Below are 23,923 nucleotides of genomic sequence, written 5' to 3' on the forward strand. Positions count from 1 at the left end.
GGAGTGGAATCGATGTTCTCATCCAACTTTCCTTTAAAAATATATTCTTACACAGGTGATTTTTTCAGTGTCGAAACGCGCTGATTGTCAGTGAGAATAGTTGCTTATCCATTTGTCCATTCATTATGACTTGACCAGTAGAACCACCCAGATACAGTGACGGTGAGTTAGGTTAGACCCTTCCTTAGATGCTTTCTATAGCAAGGGCCACTTCTACAATTAAGAGCAAACAGAGGAAATCATACACCTGTCTGCTCTGGAGCGCTGAGGCGGCCAAAAAACCAAACGGGCACTTCTGCATCAAGATATGACGGAAATGCTTTGTCTGCTGAAAAAATAAATAAATAGATAAATAAATAGACTCTCTGCATATTAAGATCTTGATAAATACATTAAAAGCCAAACAATAACTGATCCAGTAAATGGTCAGATGACCAAATAAGATTATAACTTTGGTAAATCAGTTATTTAATGCTGAATAAATTAATAAACCCACAAGCAAAAGCATGATGATAAGATTTAGAATGATGTGTTTTTGTTCAAATATCCATGTAAATGCTGCAAATACTGGTTGTTGGCTTTACTGTATAAGGCAGTGTGTATCTGAGGCATTCCTGGAAGCCTATGTGGACCAGACTGGCAGACTGGGTAGTGATGAGTAACAGCTTACCGCAAAGGGAAGAGGGGGCTACTGTGTGGGCTGCATGGCTGGGTGTGTGCAATCATGTGTACATACATGTGCTGGGAGAGCTGAAAGAAATTTTTCTCTCACTTCAGTCAGAACATGAATTAAAGTTGTTTTCGCCTCGAATTTTTATCATCTTAAAAATGTGGCCAAGCGGAGTATCAGTGAGGTCACAGTGACATAGACAAATCCTTCATTAGACGTCAGAGTTTCGGAGCAGAGAGAGAGGCAAGAGAGGTGGGCTGAGAAAGGAGACAAGGACTTTCATTCAGCGACTCCATGTCTCTTAATAGTTATGTCTTTCAACATGCACTTCTCACTCTTTCACTTCAGCTCCTCAGCGGTGGATTGAATCTCATTCTTTAATCCAGAGACAAGTAAAAGGAAACCACTATATCAATAAAACATTTATAATGGTTTGAAAATCTAAAAATACTACTGCATGAATCCAAAAGAGGGAATGCTGCTCATATCACGTTCATCAACAGCACTAGTTGTCAACCTCAAAGCAGCTATTGGTCCTGGCATTGCTTGGTGGTGAGAGATGGACTGCCAGCATACAGACACACGGCGGCCTGCCTCAAGGCTTTATTACACTGAGAGAGAGTAGAGCAATGATAAGACCCGGCCTTTACGCGGACTTATAAAGTAGGACACACGCACGCGCACACAAATACAGACTGTATTTGTGAGAGATTTGTTTTAATGCCAAGCCCAAATGTTCAACCTTTATCATGAAAATTCATTAAAGCAGAAAGGTCAGAATAAAACTAGCTTCAATACCTGGATGTTATCCAGCACACTCACTTTATAGAGATCTAATTCAACTAATGTGTTAAAAAAGTAAATTTAAAATAGTACGATGGGATAGTGAAGGCTAAAACGTACTATTGCACTGCATTATTCACTACATTTGTAATTTTTAGATGCCAACTCACAAGCCACCGTTATTTCCCATCTCCACCCCCAGTGGTTTATCCATCCATGTCTGGGGAAGTGACTTAGCACAGAAGTTGCTTACCAGTGTTTACCACCCAGTCCCACACCCATAACTCTTCCTATTGTCCTTCCTGTTGTATGAGACCAGCTCAGACAGGTGGGATCAGCACCCATTATGTTCTTTAAGACTTGAGCACACAAACGACCAGTAAACTGCAGGTAAGAGAACTTGCTAAGCAGATATCCACACAAATGGGATGAAGACGCACACATGCAGGTACATGCATGTGAGGGGTTATCATTTCCAGTGGCTTACAGAGCCAAAATCAAGGGTTGAAGTTGTAGTTCTCCTCTGTGTGTCTGTGGGTAACTTCTGGGTGCCCCAATTACACACATGCGGCTTAGGTGGACTGGGCACTCTATATTTCCTGCATGTGTATCATTGTCAGTCAGTGCATCACTGTTAGTCTTGTGATAGTTACCTGCTCAGTGTTTACACAGCTTTCCAGCAATTCAGCGGCAAGCATTGGCCCTATCCTCCTAATAAATTGTGAACAAATTAAATATATTAATATATATACAGAAAAATAGGAAAATATGCTGTTTCTAACAGCCTGACAGTTTTTTTTTACTTGGAATATTATTGTGACCAAATGTCTGTTGACAATGATGTGAATGCAGACCCTTACACCCATCTAGTGGTTACTGGAGCAACTGTAGGTTTTCACATCCCCTGAAATCGATGCAGAGCAGTTGTTGCATTATTTCTCGAACATATTTTTCGCTTGTGCAACTACAAAGTGTGGACACAGTAATGTGAATAATTGTACAGTATAATGCAACAGCCCTGTATAAATCACTTTGCATCAATCTGTCGCAGTTTCAACAAAGAATGGCATCATAAGCCTCAAAAATAAGACCACAGATAGCACAGATGTTGATATTATTATGTTTACTCCCTGTATGAGCAAGAAAACAGCACTGAAGAAGAAGGGATGGCATGTGAAGCTAAAATCTTAATTGACGAAACTGATAAAATATAAAATTAAAACAATATTTAATTAAAATAATCAGAATCAGAACTTTATAGGGTCATGTAGATCAGCCTATGGGTAGAATTGAGGGAGATCCCGCTAGAAACTGTGGAAAATCCACCTTCAAATAAAATGTAGATTATCGAAAATTTGGGAACTAAAGCCAATATCTATATAATATAATTAACACATCTGTAAATCAGAACACCAGGAGTTGGTAGTATGTCATATTCTTACATGCTTGGAGTCTAACCATTGACATAGGCTACGATTAGTAAGTGGCTCTGTGTGAACATTGTGAGATATTACATAGAAAATATAGAATGTAGGACTTCAGAAAACCAGGCCATAATCAAATTCAATCACCTTTCTCCTACTGTCAGGTTCACCATGGAGTGGAGTTATATGGTATCCTCTTGAGAAAGTATTAGGGTATTTATTTATTCATAAACAATATTAAGAAAGTTTAATACAATGACTATGACTGTACACACTCCATTACAGCAGATGTCAGTATTCACGTTCCATATTTGCAATCCGCCGCTAAATGTTCAGTGAAGAAGAAGAAGCAGCGCGGAACAAATGTATCCGTTCTTGTTTCTGTCGGCTCGCGGAACTGGCGTACAGGCGGGGCCCTTAAATAGTACCCTCCCCAATCCGTCATGTTTGTTGTCACACTCAGCTGAAAGAAGCGGAGCTCATTGAAGTGTAGGGTAAACAGCAAAAAGCTTTTGGGCGAACTTATCTCTGGCGGAAAGAGAAACGCGGTCTGTTTCAAAACACCATGGCGTCGAGAAGAACAACAACAGTGCCAAGTACTTTCAAAAATGCCTCCACCGACTCTAAAAGGTAGTCCTTGTTGTTTTTTCCCTTCATTTTAACGAGTGCCATTCGTTTCGCAAATTTGTGGCTAGTTTAATTTTAAGATATTTTGATTCTGGACCAAACAAATAGCCAATAAGTAGCATGTAAAAGCAAATAAATGTACACGTCTTTACATTTTTGTGAACTGTAACAATGAAGTAACTTAAGGGTAGCTGAGCTAACATTAAGTCTTAGCCTTGGGGTTTAGCTCGTTCTTTCCGCTTTTCTATTGTAATTACTGTTCTCATTTCTATTCGTGTTACGTTTTTGTTTGTTTTCAGCTCAAAAAGTGGGAGCAATGCAAATAAAGCCAACAACAGTGGAACTGGGAAGAAAGGTGTTAAATGTAAGTATTTGCGTTGAGTTCACAATGCATGGCATTGGACACCTGGGTGTGCGGATGTAATCAATTAGTTTTGATAGTGACGTGCCAAGATTACTTTGTAGTGACACTCAGCTTGAATTGTGTTTATGATATCCCATTTATGCAAAGTTGTCACCGCAGAAAAGTATTTAAGTGTGCATATTAACTTCTGAAACCATTGCTGTAACATGATCTTTTTCTTTTATGTTCGAAAACTCAAAATACACTGATATGTGCCCTTCAGAGCTTTATATTTAATGACACAAATAGCTTTACCAGAGAGTTCTTGTAGATGTCCACATCTTGATTTACTTTTTTTGGACCATGTTGGAATTATTGAACTAATGTTTTTTTTCTCTTAAAGGAGAATTTGTAGCTGTAGCTATGTAGCACATATGTGCTTAATTTTGGAATACAAGGCTTCTGTTTTTTTGTTTCTTTAATTATTAATATCTTTAAATTTCTTCGTCAAACTTTAGCAAGCGGAACTATAGTCAAGTCTCGATATATGCAGGCTGCTGAGAAGACATCACTTTCAAAGGTATTGCTTTTTTTTTTTTTTTTTTTTAATTTCCCCTTTCTTTTTCTTACAGTTTGCATGTTAGCTACTTGTGGTAATCCAAGCACATTAGGTATTGTTACTTAGGAGATGGATTTAAGATTCCAGTATTCTGTGAAATTTTTAAATGATTAGTTAATATTTTTTCTTCCGTCCCCCTTGTGTATATGCAGTTCATATGACTTAATTTCTCTGTGTATGTTACTGTCACCCCTTTGACGTGACACATTTTGTATCTTTTTGCACCCCATAACCATTAACAGAGTAACTCACTGACCAATGAGTCTATTGCTGTGCCACCACGGCCTTCCTCACCTAAACCCAGTGGTGTAAGACCAAAGGTGGGCACTCCACCAAGACGCTCAATGGCCCCACAGGCTCTAACATGTAAGTACTGAATGTGTATTCAGTGTATGACAGATGAGTACATTTTTCATTTTGATCTTGTAAATTTAAATGAAAAGAATATGCTAACCGTAGTGTGCCCAAGCAGTATTGATGTTCAGTCCCAGTACTTAAACTGCTTTAAAGAAGGTCTTTATTTTAGGTGTCAAGGCTATGTTGTTGATACTTAGATTGTGTATGATTCTAGTTCAGTCAGTTGTTGATATCTTGCGGTGAAACCCAGTAGTGCAAAGATCTTTTTGAAGAACTTATTTCCCCTGAGTTCTAATTGAGCCTGTAATGTTGTCTAAATGAAATCTATAAGTAACATTTGCGTATTCATGTCATATTCCTTACAGCAATGTCACGTGAAACAGAACCATCACTGCTCGGGAAAAGTATTCTGCAGTCTACTTTCTCAGATGGACACTGCTTTCGACCAGATTTTGACATATCAGTCATTAAAGGTAAACCGATTTTAACTTCTAAAATGTGTGGAGTTAAACACAAGTGGGACAATCCTATAACAGTTTTCTTTTGAATCTCTCTAAGATAAAACAGTGATAGAAAATGCCACCGAACCTGAGAGAAACCCAGAGATTGAAAAGAGGGACATTAACATGCAAACATTCCTACTGGCATACTTAACAGCTAAGGTGAGTAAGTCAAGTGTAGCAGATATGCTGATAACTGTTTTCAATATATCTGCTTTGTTAAATCAGTGTGCAATGAAATTTTAAATAAAACTATCATGCAAGTAGTTTTTACTGACTTGTCCACTGCGTTCAGTGGGAAATAAACACATTTTCAACAGTCCCAAGTTATGAATGATCTGGTTCTATCTCTATCGTGTTTGACTGAAGATAGAGCACAATACTTCAAAACTTAAAGCAGAGGCAGAGGCAAGGATTCTGCAGATGATGGAGGAAGAAGAGGCACTGCGTAATGAGGTCCATGAGAAGAGGTGCCGATACCTGCTTGCAGAAAAGAACAGGCTGGGAAATGAGCTACTGGATTTGCAGGTCAGGAGAAATTCTCCTTTTGTAGTGACCTTTTTTTTCAGTGTCATTGAATTTGTGATCAGATTTGCAATTGTAATGACAGACATAATGTTGAATGTCAGCTCCTTGCCAAGCAGCAACAATCATAGCTGAATCTTGAACCAAGTACAAATTGCAAAAGTGTCTCGTATCTAGAAATCAGAATGATTCTTGCATATCGACACCCTCTTAAAATAATGGCCTAAGTCATTTTTTCAGGTTTTTCAGGAAACACAAAAAACTCAACAAAAGAGTCACACTTTTGACATAGGCCATTATACAACCGGGGGTAGAATTGCATGTTCCCCTCAACTGAGGATTCAGGCGATTTTACCAGAGGTGGCCAGCATCATGAGGGGGTGATTTAGGCAAAAAAAACATTTTTGTCAAAACATGACTTAGGCCATTATTTTAGGAAGGTGACGATATCATATACATTTAAAATGAGTATCCTAACACAAAAACTGACATTTATTACTGGAGACACTTGCTGCTTTTTCACACTCATCTCTGTTGAGGCTTGTTGGGTCACACCTGTGCTGATTGATAAGGTCCAATCAGAACAGGTGATGAATATCTGGTTTCCTTTTTTAAACTGTTGTAAAAAATATGCACAATGTGTTTGCATGTGATTCTCATCAAATTTATCATTTGCCATCAGATTGCTGCACTGACTCCTGTGGCAGAGGCTGCGAAGCAGTTCACAGAGGACTACAAATGTTTTGCAACAGCTGTTGACACCACCCGACATGAGCTGCCTGTGAAGAACTTCTACATTGATGGGGACAGAAGAGAATTTCTAGGTTGTAGTTACAATGTTAAAAATTCTGATTCTTACATTGGAAAATTCTAATCGGTGTAAGGAAATATGTGATATCCCATTTCTCCAACACAGTCCTGTTCTCTTCAAACCACTTACAGGAGCATAGACCAAACAAATACATGAGTCTGTAACATAAAATCACCAGTATAATTCTGACTTTGAAAGCTACTGGTGTCCTGTAGGGCCTTATTGGTTATTATAAGATATTGGTTTTCTGTGTTTTCACAAAAGTCATGTCACTTTAAACAGTGTGCCTCTGGATCTTGACAATTTGACAAAATTGTTCCACAAGCTGACTGAATGTGACCTAACCAGTGTGTGCTCTTATAACATCAAATGTTATGCGTGTTATGCAAGAACTGATGATAAATGTTACGATAATCATATCCACCTGTATCTAACCATTTTAGATAAAGCTGAAGCTTCCCTAAAGGAGAGTGAGAAGTTGCTGATGGAGTGCACAGAGGGAGATCATAAGGACAACAGCAGCTCTCTAGAGTGCCTTAGGGACATAAAAATGACATCAAAGGACATCGGTCAGCAACTGCCAGGGTAGGCACATATATAGAGAATGCTGTGTATACATGGTCTGCTCTGCTATCAGTGTTTCGATTTATTGCTCTTTTGTTCCTTCCCAGACTATTTCACTGTAAGTTAAAAGTTATTTGTTGTAACTGTTCATTGTCTGTCTTCTTTAAATAGCTGAATTTTGTATTTCTGTGGTTGAAAAAGGAAAGGTGAAAAATTAATTCATTTTTAAAGAACTCTAAGCTGGTAGTATTCAGTAGCACCTAAAAATCCATACTGCCATTGATTAGGTTACACTCATACTCAGACATTGGTCTCTTTCCATCTTTTTTTTCCAGTGCATTTTCAGAGCTGCTGGAACTGTCATCATTGGTCTGCCGCCATACAATCCATGTCCAGCAAAGTATTGAGGAGGAGCATCTCGGCACACCAAGAACCCACGAGCTCTACTGCCCCAAAAAGTGAAAGATAAAACACAGGAAGGGATACACAGTACATGCACTTTGAAACACACACACACACACACACACACACACACACACACACACACACACACACACACACACACACACACACACCCACCCACCCCCACACCAATTTCCCCAGTCTGTATATATTATATTTGTGCCATTTGTCTTTTATGTGTACTCTCATTTCTTTGCAGCTGTATTAATGGGAATTTTTTATGTTGAATGATGACTGATTCTGTTTTATAGATGGAACATTGTTAAATAAAAAAACAACAATAAATGGTATTCTAGTTTTATGTTTTAACTACAGCTGCAAAAAAAAATCTAAATGGAGTCTTACCGCTGCATATACAAATACATAAGCAGAGTTGTAAGAGTTAGGAGGATCAGACAAGTTTAAAAGCGCATGTTCAATGTACAGTACTGGACAAAAATTTTAGATTTTAAAGGTAATGAGGATGCTTTTAAAAATAATTCCATGAACAGTTTTTATTTAACTAAATAAAAAGTGCAGAGTTAGAAAAAAACTTAAATCACTATTTGTTGTGACCATCCTTTGCTTTTAAAACACCAGTTCTTGAGCACTTGGTACAGATCAGATGCCTCCCTCATGGTTTTGTGTCGTAGAATCTAAATATCTAACGAGCCTAAATTTTTTCCATAGTACTGCATATTCACTAATTACCTGAAAATAATCAAATGAATATACTGGTTATTTTTGAAGAAAGGCGAAGTCCAATTTTAAACATTACATTGTAGCCCCAGTGCCGCTGTATTACACTCATCTAGCACTTTATTAGCAACACCTGCTTATTCATGTAATTATCCAATCAGCCAATCACGTGGTAGCAGTGCGCAGCTGACAAATCAGAAATTATATGTTGCAATCATATTAGATGGACAAGAATCTCAAAGAAGTTTTCTAACATTTTGTGGAATCAAGGCCAGGAAGAATAGAGGCGAGGCCCTCCCCATTATCAGTATGTTGTAATAAAATGCTCGGTGAGCTTATCCACTGATGCATGGGAGGCATAGTTTTGAGGGTTAAACCATACTATGTATAATGTCATGAAAAAGTTTCTTCCACAAGCAGCAAATCTACCATCACAATTCCGGATGTGACGTTATAGCAAAACAACAAAGACATTTTATTGGATGATGCTGGAAAGTGACGAGCTGCGTAAAAGACCAATGAACCGCAGGAGAGCGCCTCGTCGCATGTGAGTACAAACATGGGATTTATTTAAAATAAACTACTCGATTCGTAGAAATTGTATTCAAAGCCAATACTGTTATTGTATGTTGACGGCTTGCTTAGTGAAACGTTCATATTGGTAGGTAGACGAAGTGCCATTCGCGCGTTATCTATCGTGGTTAGCTAGCTAACTGTCTATAGCTAATGGCTAGACGTTACGTTAGCTGGGTGTTTAGCACTACAGTTATACACCTACTGTGGCCACTAATATATTAATGTATTATTTAAAAGCTACTAACTAAACATAAAGAGCTTAGATTGACTTAGCATATCACGGTTGACTAAACAATTTGCTATTTTAGTTTAATTTAACAGTTATTGCAATGAGTTACAGATTGCGAAGTACAGTTTGAAGTGCAAGTAACTTAAACTACAACTTAAAGTAATTAGTACGTATAAGGTTAAGTGGGAGATTTTAAGTAATTTGGCGTATTCCACACTGTAAAAAAACGCATACTTTTAATTGTATTTGTGTTTAGGAAATGTCTGAAGCAGATGTATATTTAACTGTATAGAGACAAGATGAACACAGAGCAGGAGTCATCACTCCAATAAATTTGGCTGTGAGAAGGTGGGTAGTCAAGTGTTGATAAGGGGCAGCATGAGAGAAGGTATTGATTGAGTGTTTACTTTTTGTAATGTAGACCTTTTTCTTGTTAAACCACATATTTAACTATGAATTAACTTTCCCAAACAGCTCTTACTCACAGAGGAGGGATGCACCAACAGGAGGAGAGTGGAGGCAGAAGAACCAGGAACAATGGCGAGGCCAAGACAAAGCACAGGTGAGCCAGGTGGAGGAGGATGACAGACATGAGCAACAGGGGAAAGAAACGGTGCCCAGAGGGATCTGCCGGACCATGTGCCCTGCTCGTGAGCTACGGGTCCGTGAGACACAAAACCGCCTTCATCGTTTTGAGATGTTAGCAGGCACGGAAAGAGATCGACGACCCAGGGGAGACCCCCTGCGTTCTGTCAAGGAGTATTCCAGACCAGCAGCTGGGAAAGACTCGACAAACCCCAATGACCTCCGTCCACCTGCAGTGTTACTGAAAACTGTGCGTTACCTTATTGATGACATCGCTGCCTCCCCTAGTCTGCATCCATGGACTGAGGCTAGTATTTACATTTCTATTTTGTACTCCTGTCTGCACAGCGTTAATGACAGTTGAAACATCAGTGAAGTTTGGGGTTATATACAGTTGTTTGTATACATAACACAAGCTGTCTAGATTCGTATGTTTTGCAGCCTGTACTGAACTTCTGTGTTATGGTGCCATACAAACTTTACCTGTATTGTGATTTTGAAGTGAGGTTGGCTAGAAAATTACAAAACTTTGAGTGACTGGTGGCCATAAAATGTGCTGTAATATTTTTGATGTTTGGGACATCAGATCTTTTGGGTCTAGCATGCAGGGTGTTTACAATTGATTTTGTCATGACTCAGTTGTGACTAGCTGAGGAAGAACATTGTAATATTAAGTTACAATCATATATAGATTTTTTTTTTTGTTGTTGTTGTTTTAAACTTTCCAGGGCATATATTCTTTTGTTAAAATTGTCCTTATCTCTTAGGTGTACAGCTTTGTTTTTGATCGGCTGCGTGGTGTGAAGCAGGACATGATTATCCAGAGGGTGTCTGGGTTGGACTGTGTGGCCATTTTAGAGCGGACAGTACGCTTCCTCATGTATGCCTCTTATCGCCTCTGTGGTGAGCCGCTGCGGCTCTACGACCCACGCATTAACGACACACACCTACAGGAGAATCTGAGCTGGCTTTTGGATTGCTATGCAACTGGAACAGAACGGCATCCCAACCAGGAAGAGTTTCAGGCTCTTGGTCTTCTTTACAACTTGGGTTGGTTGCTATATGTAATAATTAAATGCTTTACAGGGTTTTGCATTCATATATTTGTATGTATGTTGAGGTGTTGTCTTAAAAGCAAAAATAGGCAAGAAACCAGTGTTGTATGAGCAGGTTTCTAATGCAGAGCACTGAAAAGTTCAGCATGCCTCATGAATAAGTTTATGTTGAAGAAATAAGAGATTGTGTTCATTACTTATACAAAGGCAGGCATATGTAACTGCAAATTTTATGTAAGGCTTCTTTTGTGCACAGCAGATTCACAACTCCTGTGCTTGAAAATGATTTTACAAGTTTGTAAACTAACTGGGATGATTTCTCCATGTTGGATGATAATTTTCTATTTCTTCATCTCCTGCAGGTTCAGCTCGTGCCACACAGCACATCATGGAGCTCCCTGAGAGGCTCCGCAGCACTCCTGCCATCAGGCTTTCTCTGTCTATCAACCGGGCTTTTCTGGAGCGAAACCCTGTACGGTTGCTCCGATTGGCACAGAATTTGAACTTCCTGCAGTGTTGTGCGCTCCACCGGCACCTGGTGACATGTCGTAGAGATTTGCTGCTAATATTCAGCCATGGATACAGCAGCCGTAACTCTCGCTTTCCCCTTGACAGACTGGGTCAGCTCTTGTCCTTAGACGCGTCACTTACAGCCCAACTCTGTCAGGCTTACGGACTGGAAGTTAACCAGGGAAACCAAGTTGTTTTCTCCAAAGCTGCTTTCACTGAGCCTGAACAAGGGGAACTGCACTGTAAACTGTATCACAACATAGTGGATGAGAAACAGAGAGACCTCACTGTTGTGAGTATCATTCACGGTTGCGCTTGAGATGAAAAACAAGGAGTTAATTAGTAATATAAGTCATACTTTATAGGGAAATTGCCTGTTAAACTCTCCACAGGGAATTCACAGTTTAACCTACAGTGATTTAAACACTTGTTCAAGGACACTTCAGCAGTGCAGCTGTTTCGTTAAGTGGTTTCATTGTTCTACTCTTGTTATCTTGTTGTTTGATTTGAGTCTTGGGGCTTCCATCTAGGTTGCCCAATGCCAGTATCTTTTACAAATGAAATGCTTCAGGTCCTGCATGTTCAGGATGAGGGATTAAGGTCAGGGTTGTTGTTGTTGAGCTAAGGGTCTACTCTAACTGAGAGGCTGAATTCAGGAAAAAAAAGTTCCCTCTTGTTTCTGGATGTGCTTTTTCATCCTCATCATGCACTTGAAGTTTAAGATGTGAATTGTTTTTATATTGTTACTGTTTATATTCTTTTTGTTCAGTATTTCAGAAAACCTGCTGGAAAATCTACTGTGCAACAGTGTTCATTTATCCTCATAAATACAGTACCTCAGAAATCTTTCAATAAATTTTGTTACCTAAAAGAAACGCTTTGGCCTGTAATTTCATTGATAAACTTTTAGTGCATTTAAGCCCATTTACCACTTGAGGGCAGCAGATATCTGTACAGGATGTCAGCGCACTCCAACTACTACAAAGATAAGACTAAACAAGCGATAATCCTTCTTCAGGTGTTTGTGTTGTGTTACACTAAATACTTTTTTTCCCAGTGTGGCAATCTTGTGATGTTCTCCAACTGACAAGGAACCGGTTGTACCTGGTAGATCTTTTTGAGGTGTCAGCTGAACCAAAAGTATGAGACGTGCAGGTATCTTGTAGTGGTCTAAACTGCAGGGTCCGTGCCGTTCCTTACACTGGGGTTAGTCATGTTTGCGGCAGCAGAGACGTGAGAGGAGGTATTGAAGTGAATGAATCGCAGCCTGACGCTGATCGCCTCCTGACTCGCTGTGGTTGTAGGAGCGGAATAAGCGGATCGACCGATTTGAAAGAGATCACCAGGAAGAACCGGGGAAGCGAGGGTTGCGCGGATTTTTACATGTCAAACATTTCTTTACAGTGACATTTTTTTTTGCGCGCTGGAGTGGGAGGACGCTTACAATTTGTAATGCTGAAATATGAGAGAACGGAACCGGGGCGGGTGAAGGCACATGGGAGAGGACTGTCCGTGTACTCTGGGCTCTAAAAGAAAAAAAAAAACACGGTTTGCTTGGAACTGGATTTTGCGAAGTGGGATGATTATTACAAAAAGTTGATCTTTGTGTTCCGGACGAAGCTCTGCACACCTATCACGGCAACCAACCTCAATGGATAGATAGACTGAGAGGGCTGTAGACGCAGACTGTTCAACTTTCATTTATCTTTTCATTAGAGTCAAAAGTTCCAGCCTCCTTCAGAGGAGAGAGCCGATATCCTGCAGTATCTCGGTTACTGGGGCCAAAATGTTGCGCTTGTCTTTGACAGCTTTGAGCCTTTCATGGACTTTGTTGATCTGCAACGTGAGCAGAAGTTATGCACAAGAAAGACAGTAAGTAGCCAATGTTGCATGTGGTGCAGTGCTTTGTACTTAGGCTACTACAAGCATTTCCGAAGTTCTCAATCGGAAAAATTCACTTCGGCTACACTCTTCCAAATATGCAAGAAAAATACATATTTTTTCGCTCTATGTGACCTGTTGTCATAGCAGCGTTATCCTTTTCATTGAGATATATGCAGCAAGAATCTTGATCATTAATCTGTAATATTTGCTGCATAAAGCTTCTGTCCTTATCTGTCACTATATCATAGTATTTTCCATTACAGTCATTACACAGCACTATCACAACACTTTGTCAGTCATGCTTTTTCAGACTTTTCATTCCAATAACATGTTGTGTTATTGGACTTGTGAGCAGTTACTCAAAGTGATATCTTGAGAGGTAGCTTGCTCTGCCTTTCATGTTGTGATAGCCCATGACTTAATGAATATACACTGATAATGAGAAGTATTTCAGGTCAATTCATTGGCTTTTGCAGTGGCCTGTTTCATTGAGTTTATCTCCCCCAGACTCAGAGGCAAAAAAGGTTCAAATTGACTTTTGGCACTTCCACACCATCAGTCAGGGTCCTGTCAGCTGTTTGTTTAATCCTGACCTTGAGAGTTACGTTAATAGTAAAGAGTTGTAAACAGTTCTTCCAGGTTCTTCAGGGGGGAGGTAAGGAATGCAGCTCAATGTAGAAAATAAACAAAAATGACCAGATTACTGACAAAAGTAGGCTTGAGTTACAAAAAGCAATTTATATCATTGTCATATATTGAACTACTCACAGCTGAGGGTGAATTTTGGGCAAAAGGCTAAGAACATTGAACCATGTGACTGAACTAAAAAAGAGCTGAGTGTTAAGGACTTCACCTACAAAGGAGAACACAAATCCTTCTCAGGCACTGACCAGCTCTCAGCTGAGGACAAAAGTTGGGCAAAAACAACGAGAACTTGAGTACATCAAGCCATGTGACTGAAATAAGCATGGTCTCCACCACCTGATCCGGGCTCATCCAAGAGCTGGTTAAACTCACTGTAGATCAAACGCACAGAGTCAATTTCCTCGTATTATCTTCCTTCTCCCGAAGCCTTATTTTCCAGGGGATTTTCTCATGACTTTCTCTCTCAGGAACTGCAGTTGCCTCCGGCGGTAATGCAGTAGTGCTGTAATGCCAACCACCTGATCTTTCTCTCAGGCATGCAATTGGGTTTGTGCTCGAGGCTTTGCTCACTCCTAATTTGTGTGATCTTCAGTTAAGTTTTGAGGGAATGAGTAGGCTGTTTGCCTTAAGAACTACACTTGGAATGACTGGACTGAATTGGTCAAACACAAAGATATTTCGACTTAGACTGCTCCAGGAATGCCCGCCATATTTGGGTGGCATAACTGATTTGGTATTCTCTTTTCTCAAATCAACACATGCTTATGAATAATAGAAGTAACTGACCACAACACATCATTTGGTGAACGCTTTTATCATCTGCTCCACACACCCCTGACTAACCCCTAACATACCACACTCTCTGACTTGGTTGTGCAGGACCATGCTAACAAGAGCTCCTATTATTCTACCTTTGTTACCTGAGAGATAAAGCCCCTCTGTGCAAGTTGATGATATTCTTACATCCAAATAAAACTTAAATTGGGCTTTTTTTTTCCAGACTTGTTTATAATCATCAAAGAATGACCTTTGCTCTGTGACCTCAGTGACAGGCTCCTTCCCTCAATTAAATGTCAGGGTGGCTGTGTGGAATCTCAGTCGTTATTTTTCAAAACAGACGCCAAGGTTCTGTCAGAGGTGCCAGACCACCCAAAGAAAACAGTCGAGCAGAAAGCTCATTGGCCAACAGGTACCGTGTCCCTGGTAACCGTTGCAATTAAACCTGATCTCGCTGCACAAATCCACGTGGAATGTCCCTGTTTGTATGTGTGATTTGTTGTGTATGCGCGCATGTGGAAGTGTGTGTGTGTGGGTCAGGGAGAAAGTGAGAAACAGAGAGTGAGAAAGAAATGTGAACTTATGCTCAATTCACCTGTAAAACAACACTACAATAACACTGCCATATTCACTAATAGTCAGGAATGGTCAGTGATATTAGTGAGGATTTGCCTCTAAAAACCAAACAGTGATGCAATACGTGTTCATCCATATTCCACTTCTTGTCACACTTCCCTCTCTGACCTCTGACCTCCCCTTTATCTCTTGCCACCACCTCTCCTTCTGCTTTGTCACCTCTACTTTTTCCCCCTCTCTGCACTTTTATGTCCTCTGCTCTCCTCCCATCTCATCTCTCTCCTTCCCTTGTTCTCCCTCCTTTCTTCTCTCTGTCTCTCCTTCTTTCTCCTACTTCCTCTCCTCTCAGGGGTTATTTGGTTGCTGCACCCTCAGTGTTTCGAGCAGGCGTGGAGGAGAGCGTGAGCATAACCATCTTCAATGCAAAAGCAGAAACCCGCGTCCAGGTGCAGTTGTCGGTAAAAGGACAGGCGGTGGTCCACAGCCACGGCTCAGTGCTCGGTGAGGAAGCATTCTGAAGCTAAGGTTACACTGGCACAATGCATTACTTTTGGAAAGGAAACTTGCACTTACGAATCGAGCTATGATATACCCCCCTTTGTATGATTTCTTCAAAAGATGTTGGGATCAGACAGGCAGGGATGCTGGCAGAAACATGTAGATTGAAGAACACACACAGCTTGAGCCTAATTGACCTCTGCTCAGGGTTTTCATAGACATTATCTATGATTGGAGGCATCAGTTCAGACCATCCCACCAGCCACTTAGTATATACAGTGTGTGATTTGTTTGACAGCACCGTTAATAGATGGTGCTGGCTCTGCCTCAGAGTGGCATGGAGACAGGTTGCAGCTGGATGTCCTGCTAACCCAGGGTGAGAACCTCCCAGGGAAAGACAGCCACACTGCAGTAGCTCTACTGAATATTTAATAGTATTACACTGATGATTACACGGATATGAGAGAACTGAGATTTACAGAAATATCCCACATTTAATGATCTCATTGTTTCTATTTTAGACAAAGGCACCGTCAAACTAAAGGTGAGTCTGTCCATGCAACTTAGTTTGCAGTGTCCTACAGTGTGTGCATGCTGCTTTCCTGAGACGTTTAAAATGCACTGCGCTGTTTAGCGGTGACAGCTGCACAGTAGTGAGAACCTCTTGTCCGTTGAGTGCACATTCCTCAGGCAACATGCAAATCAACACTAACATTATTTGTAATGCAACATCTGTCTCTGCTCATTCAATGGGAATAAGGTAACAGCCTCAATATAATATGCAACAGCTGTTGACGTGCATGTATGGTCCGCCGCCCCCGAAGGCTGGAATAGATCAATCTAGTATGCACGACTCGATTCTTCCCCTCTGTCTCTCTCTCTCTCTCTCCCTCTCTCTCTCTCCCTTGCCTGCTCTCCCCTCCCTGTAACCTCCACCCTCATTCTCGTGAAATACAGTCATGTGTAGTGTGCAGTATTATAGCTTGGCATCTTCCTCTGTTGTTTAAATGTAGTTCTTTGTTCTGTCTTTTGTTTTCTAAAAAATATTTAAAAAATGTTCAATGAAGGTGAATAATTTGTGATTGTGTGTCACTACAACAGTCTAGAGTAAACATTTCAGTCTGTACCCCGGTGACCTAATTTTACTTCTGGTAAATTCAGATCTGATTCTCCCCCTGTGTTTGGTTTTGTGTGTGTGTGTGTGTGTGTGTGTATGTGTGTATGTGTGTATGTGTGTATGTGTGTATGTGTGTGTGCGTGTGTGCGTGTGCGCGTGCGTGCATGCGTGCGTGTGTGCGTGTGTGTGTGTGTGTGCGTGTGCGCGTGCGCCACCAGGTTCCCTCTGGGCTAAGAGGTCAGGCCCATCTGAAGGTATGGGGGAACCGTCACCTCACAGAGGGAGGCTACATCTTCCACAACTACACCACCGTCACAGTGGAGAACAAGGGCACAGCTGTCTTCATCCAGACTGACAAGCCCGTCTACAAACCCAAACATAAAGGTTCCCTCATAGTGCACCTGGTAGTTAATCAGTTAATCGCTGCACAGAAATGCAGAGAATTGAGGCTCGTTTTTAGGGTTTTGTCATAGAATAAATCTCAGTCAATGAAAATCAGTTAAAAGATGCTGCAGCACTATAGATATTATGCCATGTCTTGATTGGGATAAAACTTTGTTTGCACTAACTCTGTTGATCTAAAGGGGCTACCAAAATAATAGCTGTCACGTTGAAAGGATGTAAGCCAGCTGTCTTTTTCTTTTTCTGTCCACAGTGCTGATCAATGTCTACACGGTCACTCCCAGCCTAAGGCCAGTAAATGACAAGGTAAATGAAAAATTGTGTTATGCAAATAAAAGCTGCACATTCAGCACATGCACCTAAAAACACTGCAAATGTTACATACCAGTCATGGCGAACGGGCCAACGAACAATAAACAACTAAACAACAATCTGTACTAAAGATTTGCGGTAGAATCTGTAATTCCATCCATAGGTCTTTAATGCAAAACATACAAATTCTGAATGCCCAAATCTCTGTTTGTATTATTCGATCAGTGTTCCATTATCACTTTAGCAATAGAACAACATAATATTTAGCACAAACATACTTTTCCATCTCTAATTGGTGAAACTTAGCCTGCCCTGAGTGCAGAGAAATGTACAGTCACTTATTTACAGAAGCCGAGCCAGAGTCATTTCTCTTGGAATGTTAGCAATGGCTCCAAATATACTGTGCAACTGTGCAGACAGATGGTTTATTGATGTTTGCAGCTATAAAGGTCTGCTGCTGGTAAAGGGCAGTATTCACTTTCACAGATGGATGATTGTTGGATAAGGAAGGAGTGAGGTGAAGCACTGGGAAGAAGCACAGGATCCTCTCTTGGCTTTACAGTTTTTTTTTTAATCTAATTCATAACATCTTGTACTTGTCTTTCTCCCTTTTTTTTTTTTGCAGATTGAGGCATATGTTTTGGTGAGTGGAGCCTGGCAGGACCACCCAGGGTTGGCAGAGCCACGTCCGGGAGGGGACAGTGGCAATTTTAGTTCCCAGTCTGGCTGGAGATTACAGAGCAGAAATCAAGGCAGCTCACCTAGATAACAGGGTGCTCTTTGGAACAGTGCAAGGATAAACAACATGAAAGGAATCTCTTCTCTTCTCTTCTCTTCTCTTCTCTTCTCTTCTCCTCTCTTTTCTTCTCTTCTCTTCTCTTCTCTTCTCTTCTCTTCTCTTCTCTTCTCTTCTCCTCTCCTCTCCTCTCTTCTCTTCTCTCCTCTCCTCTTCTCTTCTCTTTATCAACCCCACCACCCACATACAGTGTCTCCCTCCCGTACTTGCTGACCTTGCTCATTTATTGTATCTCTTCTCAGATACTGAGACGTTTGTAGGGCAAATAACAAGCTGCTGCTCCAAAAGAACATTTCAGGACACCCATGCATGCTTTATAGTTGCCGACAAGTACAAACCCTCTTACCTGCAGCATATGTGTCACCTGAGGAACAGCAGTAAAAGTATTTTGACAGTGGTCTGAAACAGGAGCTAGGTCTCTGGGTCAAGTTCAGTTCAAGGACTGTTAGACCTGACTCAACAATACCAATATATGACGTGCAACTAACATAGTTCAGCACTTCAATGTGAAATGTGTAATCTTAACACTAATTTGATCTTTCAGGATCCTAGAGGATCCAGGATGGTCCAGTGGAAGGGTCTCAAATCTGTCTGCTGTGGTAAGCCTCACGCTCTGCAGTATTTTTGCAGCTTCCTTGTGTATCAGCCTGTATGTTCACATTTCATTGCAGTGTTTCTCTGGGTTAATATTTTCACTACAGAGAAAAGACTTTTTTTCATTTTGAACCTATAATTGTAGCAAGGTGATAGGTAACTAGTACATCCTGCATAATTCACAGCTGCACTGTAATTGTCATATCAGGAGTGTATATGTTGGTATATGATTAATGACTCTGTTAATATCAAGCACACAGGCACTGAATGTGTTAACTAGATTTCTCTCTCTTATAGGGGTTGTGAACATGAGTTTCCCTCTGTCTGACCAGCCCATGTTTGGAGATTGGTTTATCTTTGTGGAGGTGCAGGGCCACACCTATAACAAGTCATTTGAAGTGCAGAAATACGGTGAGGACCTGCACACGTGAGGCAGTTGTTTGCATAACAAAGAATGAACTTTACAGTTTGGGTGCTCTCAGTTGCCCTTGATTGTGTTTTTAACACCTAGAAGTGATATGTTGATGTTTGAAGTTTTTGTATTTAGTTCCCTTGTGCAGGCGACCTACATAAAGTTTAATCTTTAATATTAGAAGACCTTCGATTACAATGTGTGCCTTTTTAGAATAACATCATTTTATGCGTCGTCAACAAAAAGCCAGAAATAAACAATACAAGAGATAATGCAGCAAAAATACACAAAAAAGTAGATCATGTAACTCAAAAGTAATATTCTGTTGTCTCTTTTACAGTGATGCCCAAGTTTGAGTTGGTGATAGATCCACCACACTACATCCGTGACCTGAACTCGTGCGAGCAGGCCACTGTCAGGGCCAGGCAAGTCACTTAATCTTCACTATAGAATGGATCAAACAAAAGTCCCCCCAATCTTTTGTGAGGGGATTTTTGTTTGGCTGACAATCCATAAAATAATGGTACCTACGGCTCTGTTTTATTACATTCGTCATGCTTTTTATTTGTTCCTTGATTCAGTGACCTTGGCTGTTTGACATGTCATTGTTGTACAGGTATACCTTTGGGAAACCAGTGACAGGGAAGTTGACAGTGAATATGACAGTGAATGGAGTGGGCTACTACCGTCATGAGATGGGCCATCCTGTGATTAAAAACATGGAGGTCAGTTTATTTATTCCCTGGACAACATATATCTTAATGCTCCTGTTTATGAATTTATTAGAGATTGGCATTGAAACATGTTTATTGATGTGACCCATGGCACATTCACAATACCAGATGACTCCTCTGCTCTTCTCAGATCAAAGGCTCTGCAAACTTCAGCTTATGTGTCAAGGACATGATGCCCTTGGATGTAGCAGATCACTTCAGGGGCACGGTGAGCATTTGGGCGTCGGTGACCAGCATAGATGGAAGCAGGCAAACCACATTTGACGATTCAACACCCGTCCACAAACAGCTCATCGACATCAAGTACTCCAAGGACACACGCAAACAGTTCAAACCTGGTCTGCCTTATAAAGGGAAGGTGAGCCAACAAAAATCCGCTTTAACTTGCTTCATTACTTATCAACTGACAGTTAAAGATAAATCAAGTCATTACTGACTGTCTGATTTTTGTCCTTCCCCCACCTACTCTTAACCCTCTTCTTGTAGATTGAGGTGACCTACCCTGACGGGAGCCCTGCTGATGGGGTGAGGGTGCGTGTTAAGGCAGAGCTGACCCCCAAGGACAACGTCTACACCAGTGAACTAATCTCTAAGGATGGCCAGGCCACCTTTGAGATCCCCTCCATCCCCACTGCCGCCCAGTACGTCTGGCTAGAGGTCAGTGGTTGTAGTGGCAGTCGTTTCTAGATTTATATAATATAAACAAGATGAAGTGAGAAGGTAATTTCAAGCAAATACTATGAGGAGTTAGAATGTTTTTTCTTTGCTTCGCATAGACCAAGGTGACATCTATAAACGGAAAGACAGTAGGAGATCAGTACCTGCCCAGCTACCTGTCCATCAGTAGCTGGTACTCTCCCAGCAGGTGCCACATCCAGATCCAGAGTCCCAGCACTGCACTCAATGTAAGCGTTGTCTTCTGAATGTGGAGTATTTATGCATCATTGTTGCCATTAAGTTTTGAGTTTCTTTTGGGTTTCAAACTTTTTGATACATCGCAATGCTACAGTATCATCCTTAAAATAATCATAACAACATAGTTGTATCTTTCTGTGTGTATAGGTTGGCCAAGAGGCAGAAGTGGCTCTTAAATCCACCTGTCCCTGTAACTTCACTCTGCACTATGAGGTGACATCCAGGGGGAACATCATCCTATCAGGCCAACAGCCAGCCAACATGACAGCCTCACACCGAGAAAAAAGGGCTACAGTCACCTTTGACAAAAACATTCACACCACCCACCTGCCTCCTTCTGCCTCCGGTTAGTAGTTGGATTATTTCCTTGGATCATTTAACTGCATCTTTATCCACTGAATGTAAAAGGAATAAAGATGCACAGAAAACCCCTGGATAAACCTGTTCTGCTGTCTTTTTTTTATTTTTAGGATACCTATTGTTTTGTTTTTGCTCTCATCATTCTCAACATCAGATATTCTCATGAAGATTTGACCACTTCAATCACCTTTCTTTACCCTCACATCACTCTGCCAGGCGTTGCAGGCTCCTCCTCCCAGGCTGAGATGGACAGCTGTGTGACCTATCTACATTTCCCTGTTAGCCACAGCATGGCACCCCTCAGCCGTCTGCTGGTCTTCTATGTGAGGGAAAATGGCGAGGGTGTCACAGACAGCCTGCAAATCCCTGTCCAGCCTGACTTTGAGAACCAGGTTTGAAAACAGAATAAAGAAGATTTGGTTTTTTATCCATCTATTTTATTCAGAGAAAAGTATTTTATCTTTATTACCACTGGTATATTAACACAGACCGAGATATTAAACTTAAGATAATTCGCAGTAAGTTCCAAAACACTGATATTGTTGGATATACAGTTAAGAATTTTTGGTTATTGTAAGAATAACTGCATTGTATAATATTATTTAAAAACATGGGGGAAACGGCGCACGCTCTGTATACATTTCGGAGCTGAGTGCAAGTATCCATGCACCAGCTCTGTCCACAGTGTAATGTCTGTAAACAAACAGCTGTGTTGGCCTGGGAGAGATCCCCAGTTCCTGCCTGCATTAGGTGGAGTTAACTCCCTGAAGTATTTACAGCTCCCTGGTATGCCATTACAACACTCTGTGTGTCTGTGTGTGCTTGTGTGCGTGTGTGTGCGTGCGTGCGAGTGTGTGTGTGTGTGTGTGTGATTGAGTGAGTGTGTGTATTTGTGTGTGTCGGAGGAGGGGGTTGTGAGGGCATGATGAGACAGAGGCCATGCGGGCCGCAGGCAGATGAGTGGGGTCGTGACAGGAGAGGATGACAGGTTACAGAGTGGTGAAAGGAGAGCAGCGGAACCGATTAACGGGGCTAATTTGTGACTGCGCATTACTGAAAAACACTTTTGACGTGTGAAAGTTAATTGCCGACTCTCACCATCCCTCCTCTTTCAAAGGCTGTAGTTTTCTACTCTCTGTCCTGTCGTTTCCCACCATATCTTAGTACTCAGCACTACTGAACTGATGTTGTTCCAAATGACACACAAATGGCCTCTTAAGCTCTGTCAGGCAACACTGCCAACTAGTGCTGAGAACATTTAGTAAATTTGATTGAGAGAAAATCAATGACAACAATTTTATTTATTGATCTGTAATTTATCAGGCAAAAATGCATTTTGCTTGATCTGGCTTTTTAAATGTTGAGATTCGTAGCTTTCGTTTGTTTTGTATCATTCTTTTAGGCAGGCTTTGTCAGACAAAACAAGCCATTTGAAGATCTCACCTTGGGCTCTGGGAAATTCTGTGCAGCATTGCATGTTATAGCCAATGAGTAATTGATGAATCCTAAAATAAAATCCTAAAATCATAAAAAATAATAGCAACCCTACTGCCTAAGACTGGTTGAATCTTAATGTACAATTTTATGGTTTAGAAATAGTCTTTTTTTAAATGCATGCTGGTCTTCAGAAATGTATTTTTGTATGCATATCAATTGTGTATCTTCTGTTGGCTGGGTTGCAGGTGTCTGTTTCCCTGTCAACTAATGAGTCCATGCCAGGAGACCCGGTGACCCTGCATGTCCGGGGAGAGAGGGGCTCCTGTGTTTGTGTGGCCACTGTGGATAAGAGTCTTTACTTGTTAAAGCCTGACTTCCAGCTCAGTCCTGACAAGGTTGGTCGAATTTATAGTTTATGGTGATATTTCACTGTGATAATATTCACCTTAAAAGAATAGATTTTAGTTTTGCGTGTCTTACAATATAATTGTCAGAGCAGTTCTTCTTGACTTTTACTAATAGATCCTTGGTTTCTGAGATATTACGTCACTATATATATATGTAACTCTGAGCTGCTTTTGTGCGTGTAACTGTGTTTGTGTGCTGACATGAAGGTGTTTCCTTTGTGCAGGTGTTTAAAGAGCTGGCAGATTTTGATGTTTCAGATGCCTTCGGCATTCCTAAAGATGACGGACATTTCTGGTGGCCGGGGCTGTCATCAAAGAGACGAAGACGCTCCTCTGTGTTTCCGTGGCACTGGGACATCACCAAGGATGCACGCTTCGCTTTCACAGTGAGAACAAACACTTAGTTAAAAGGCCCACAGTGATGGTACAGGGATAAAAAAAATATATATTCTTAATGTGTGTGTGTGCATGTGTGTTTTTATTTCTCTGTATGTTTAACACAGGAATCAGGACTGGTTGTGATGACAGATATGGTGAGTTTAAACCACCGGCAGAGCGGAGGCATGTACACAGACGAGGCTGTTCCTGCCTTTCAGCCACACACCTCCACCTTAGTGGCTGCCATGCACTCTCGCCCCACAACCAGGTAAAGGACTTGCTACAGAGATATTTCCTCAGCAGAAAATTCACATCAATATCAGAGGCAGTTTCTGCCTCTCAACTAACCACTATAAGATGC

The 23,923-nt window shown here is 41.0% G+C and overlaps 3 protein-coding genes across 4 annotated transcripts in view; all 3 read left to right on the forward strand.

Moving 5' to 3' along the window:
• The first annotated feature begins 3,299 nt into the window (after window positions 1-3,299).
• haus8 (HAUS augmin like complex subunit 8) lies at window positions 3,300-8,156 on the forward strand. The gene is made up of 10 exons (XM_056378803.1): window positions 3,300-3,507; window positions 3,804-3,868; window positions 4,366-4,427; window positions 4,709-4,832; window positions 5,189-5,296; window positions 5,382-5,485; window positions 5,693-5,851; window positions 6,531-6,672; window positions 7,103-7,244; window positions 7,559-8,156. The coding sequence occupies exons 1-10, from the start codon at window positions 3,443-3,445 to the stop codon at window positions 7,683-7,685; spliced, it is 1,098 nt and encodes a 365-aa protein (XP_056234778.1). The 5' UTR covers window positions 3,300-3,442; the 3' UTR covers window positions 7,686-8,156.
• A 535-nt stretch (window positions 8,157-8,691) lies between these two features.
• Window positions 8,692-12,193, forward strand: sac3d1 (SAC3 domain containing 1). 2 transcript variants are annotated; one of them, XM_056378686.1, is made up of 4 exons: window positions 8,692-8,910; window positions 9,643-10,060; window positions 10,521-10,803; window positions 11,171-12,193. In XM_056378686.1, the coding sequence occupies exons 1-4, from the start codon at window positions 8,846-8,848 to the stop codon at window positions 11,635-11,637; spliced, it is 1,233 nt and encodes a 410-aa protein (XP_056234661.1). In that variant the 5' UTR covers window positions 8,692-8,845; the 3' UTR covers window positions 11,638-12,193. The 2 variants fall into 2 exon arrangements, with proteins under 2 accessions (XP_056234661.1, XP_056234662.1); XM_056378687.1 differs by lacking the exon at window positions 8,692-8,910 and adding an exon at window positions 8,933-9,024.
• A 322-nt stretch (window positions 12,194-12,515) lies between these two features.
• The window catches only part of cpamd8 (C3 and PZP like alpha-2-macroglobulin domain containing 8), a 42,769-nt gene continuing 31,361 nt past the window's right edge, over window positions 12,516-23,923 (forward strand). Inside the window, exons 1-18 of the mRNA XM_056379446.1 lie at window positions 12,516-13,190; window positions 15,550-15,701; window positions 16,220-16,242; window positions 17,034-17,199; window positions 17,471-17,523; window positions 18,155-18,172; window positions 18,870-18,924; window positions 19,217-19,330; window positions 19,672-19,756; window positions 19,948-20,056; window positions 20,196-20,423; window positions 20,552-20,722; window positions 20,842-20,970; window positions 21,128-21,326; window positions 21,557-21,732; window positions 23,023-23,172; window positions 23,409-23,570; window positions 23,688-23,830. Coding sequence (XP_056235421.1) covers window positions 13,105-13,190; window positions 15,550-15,701; window positions 16,220-16,242; window positions 17,034-17,199; window positions 17,471-17,523; window positions 18,155-18,172; window positions 18,870-18,924; window positions 19,217-19,330; window positions 19,672-19,756; window positions 19,948-20,056; window positions 20,196-20,423; window positions 20,552-20,722; window positions 20,842-20,970; window positions 21,128-21,326; window positions 21,557-21,732; window positions 23,023-23,172; window positions 23,409-23,570; window positions 23,688-23,830 — 2,219 coding nt within the window. The 5' untranslated portion in view covers window positions 12,516-13,104. The remainder of the gene's footprint in view (window positions 13,191-15,549; window positions 15,702-16,219; window positions 16,243-17,033; window positions 17,200-17,470; window positions 17,524-18,154; window positions 18,173-18,869; window positions 18,925-19,216; window positions 19,331-19,671; window positions 19,757-19,947; window positions 20,057-20,195; window positions 20,424-20,551; window positions 20,723-20,841; window positions 20,971-21,127; window positions 21,327-21,556; window positions 21,733-23,022; window positions 23,173-23,408; window positions 23,571-23,687; window positions 23,831-23,923) is intronic.

The sequence above is a fragment of the Seriola aureovittata genome, chromosome 6, assembly GCF_021018895.1.
Source record: "Seriola aureovittata isolate HTS-2021-v1 ecotype China chromosome 6, ASM2101889v1, whole genome shotgun sequence".
Taxonomy (NCBI): domain Eukaryota; kingdom Metazoa; phylum Chordata; class Actinopteri; order Carangiformes; family Carangidae; genus Seriola; species Seriola aureovittata.

What these genes read in the sequence shown, in the direction of transcription:
- haus8 (XM_056378803.1), top strand. Translation starts at nt 3,443, where the DNA reads ATGGCGTCGAGAAGAACAACAACAGTGCCAAGTACTTTCAAAAATGCC. An exon ending in TGGCATACTTAACAGCTAAG is followed by an intron (nt 5,486 to 5,692) that starts GTGAGTAAGTCA and finishes GTTTGACTGAAG; the next exon opens with ATAGAGCACAATACTTCAAA. An exon ending in GGACAGAAGAGAATTTCTAG is followed by an intron (nt 6,673 to 7,102) that starts GTTGTAGTTACA and finishes TAACCATTTTAG; the next exon opens with ATAAAGCTGAAGCTTCCCTA.
- sac3d1 (XM_056378686.1), top strand. Translation starts at nt 8,846, where the DNA reads ATGATGCTGGAAAGTGACGAGCTGCGTAAAAGACCAATGAACCGCAGG. An exon ending in GTCTGCATCCATGGACTGAG is followed by an intron (nt 10,061 to 10,520) that starts GCTAGTATTTAC and finishes CTTATCTCTTAG; the next exon opens with GTGTACAGCTTTGTTTTTGA. An exon ending in TGGTCTTCTTTACAACTTGG is followed by an intron (nt 10,804 to 11,170) that starts GTTGGTTGCTAT and finishes CATCTCCTGCAG; the next exon opens with GTTCAGCTCGTGCCACACAG.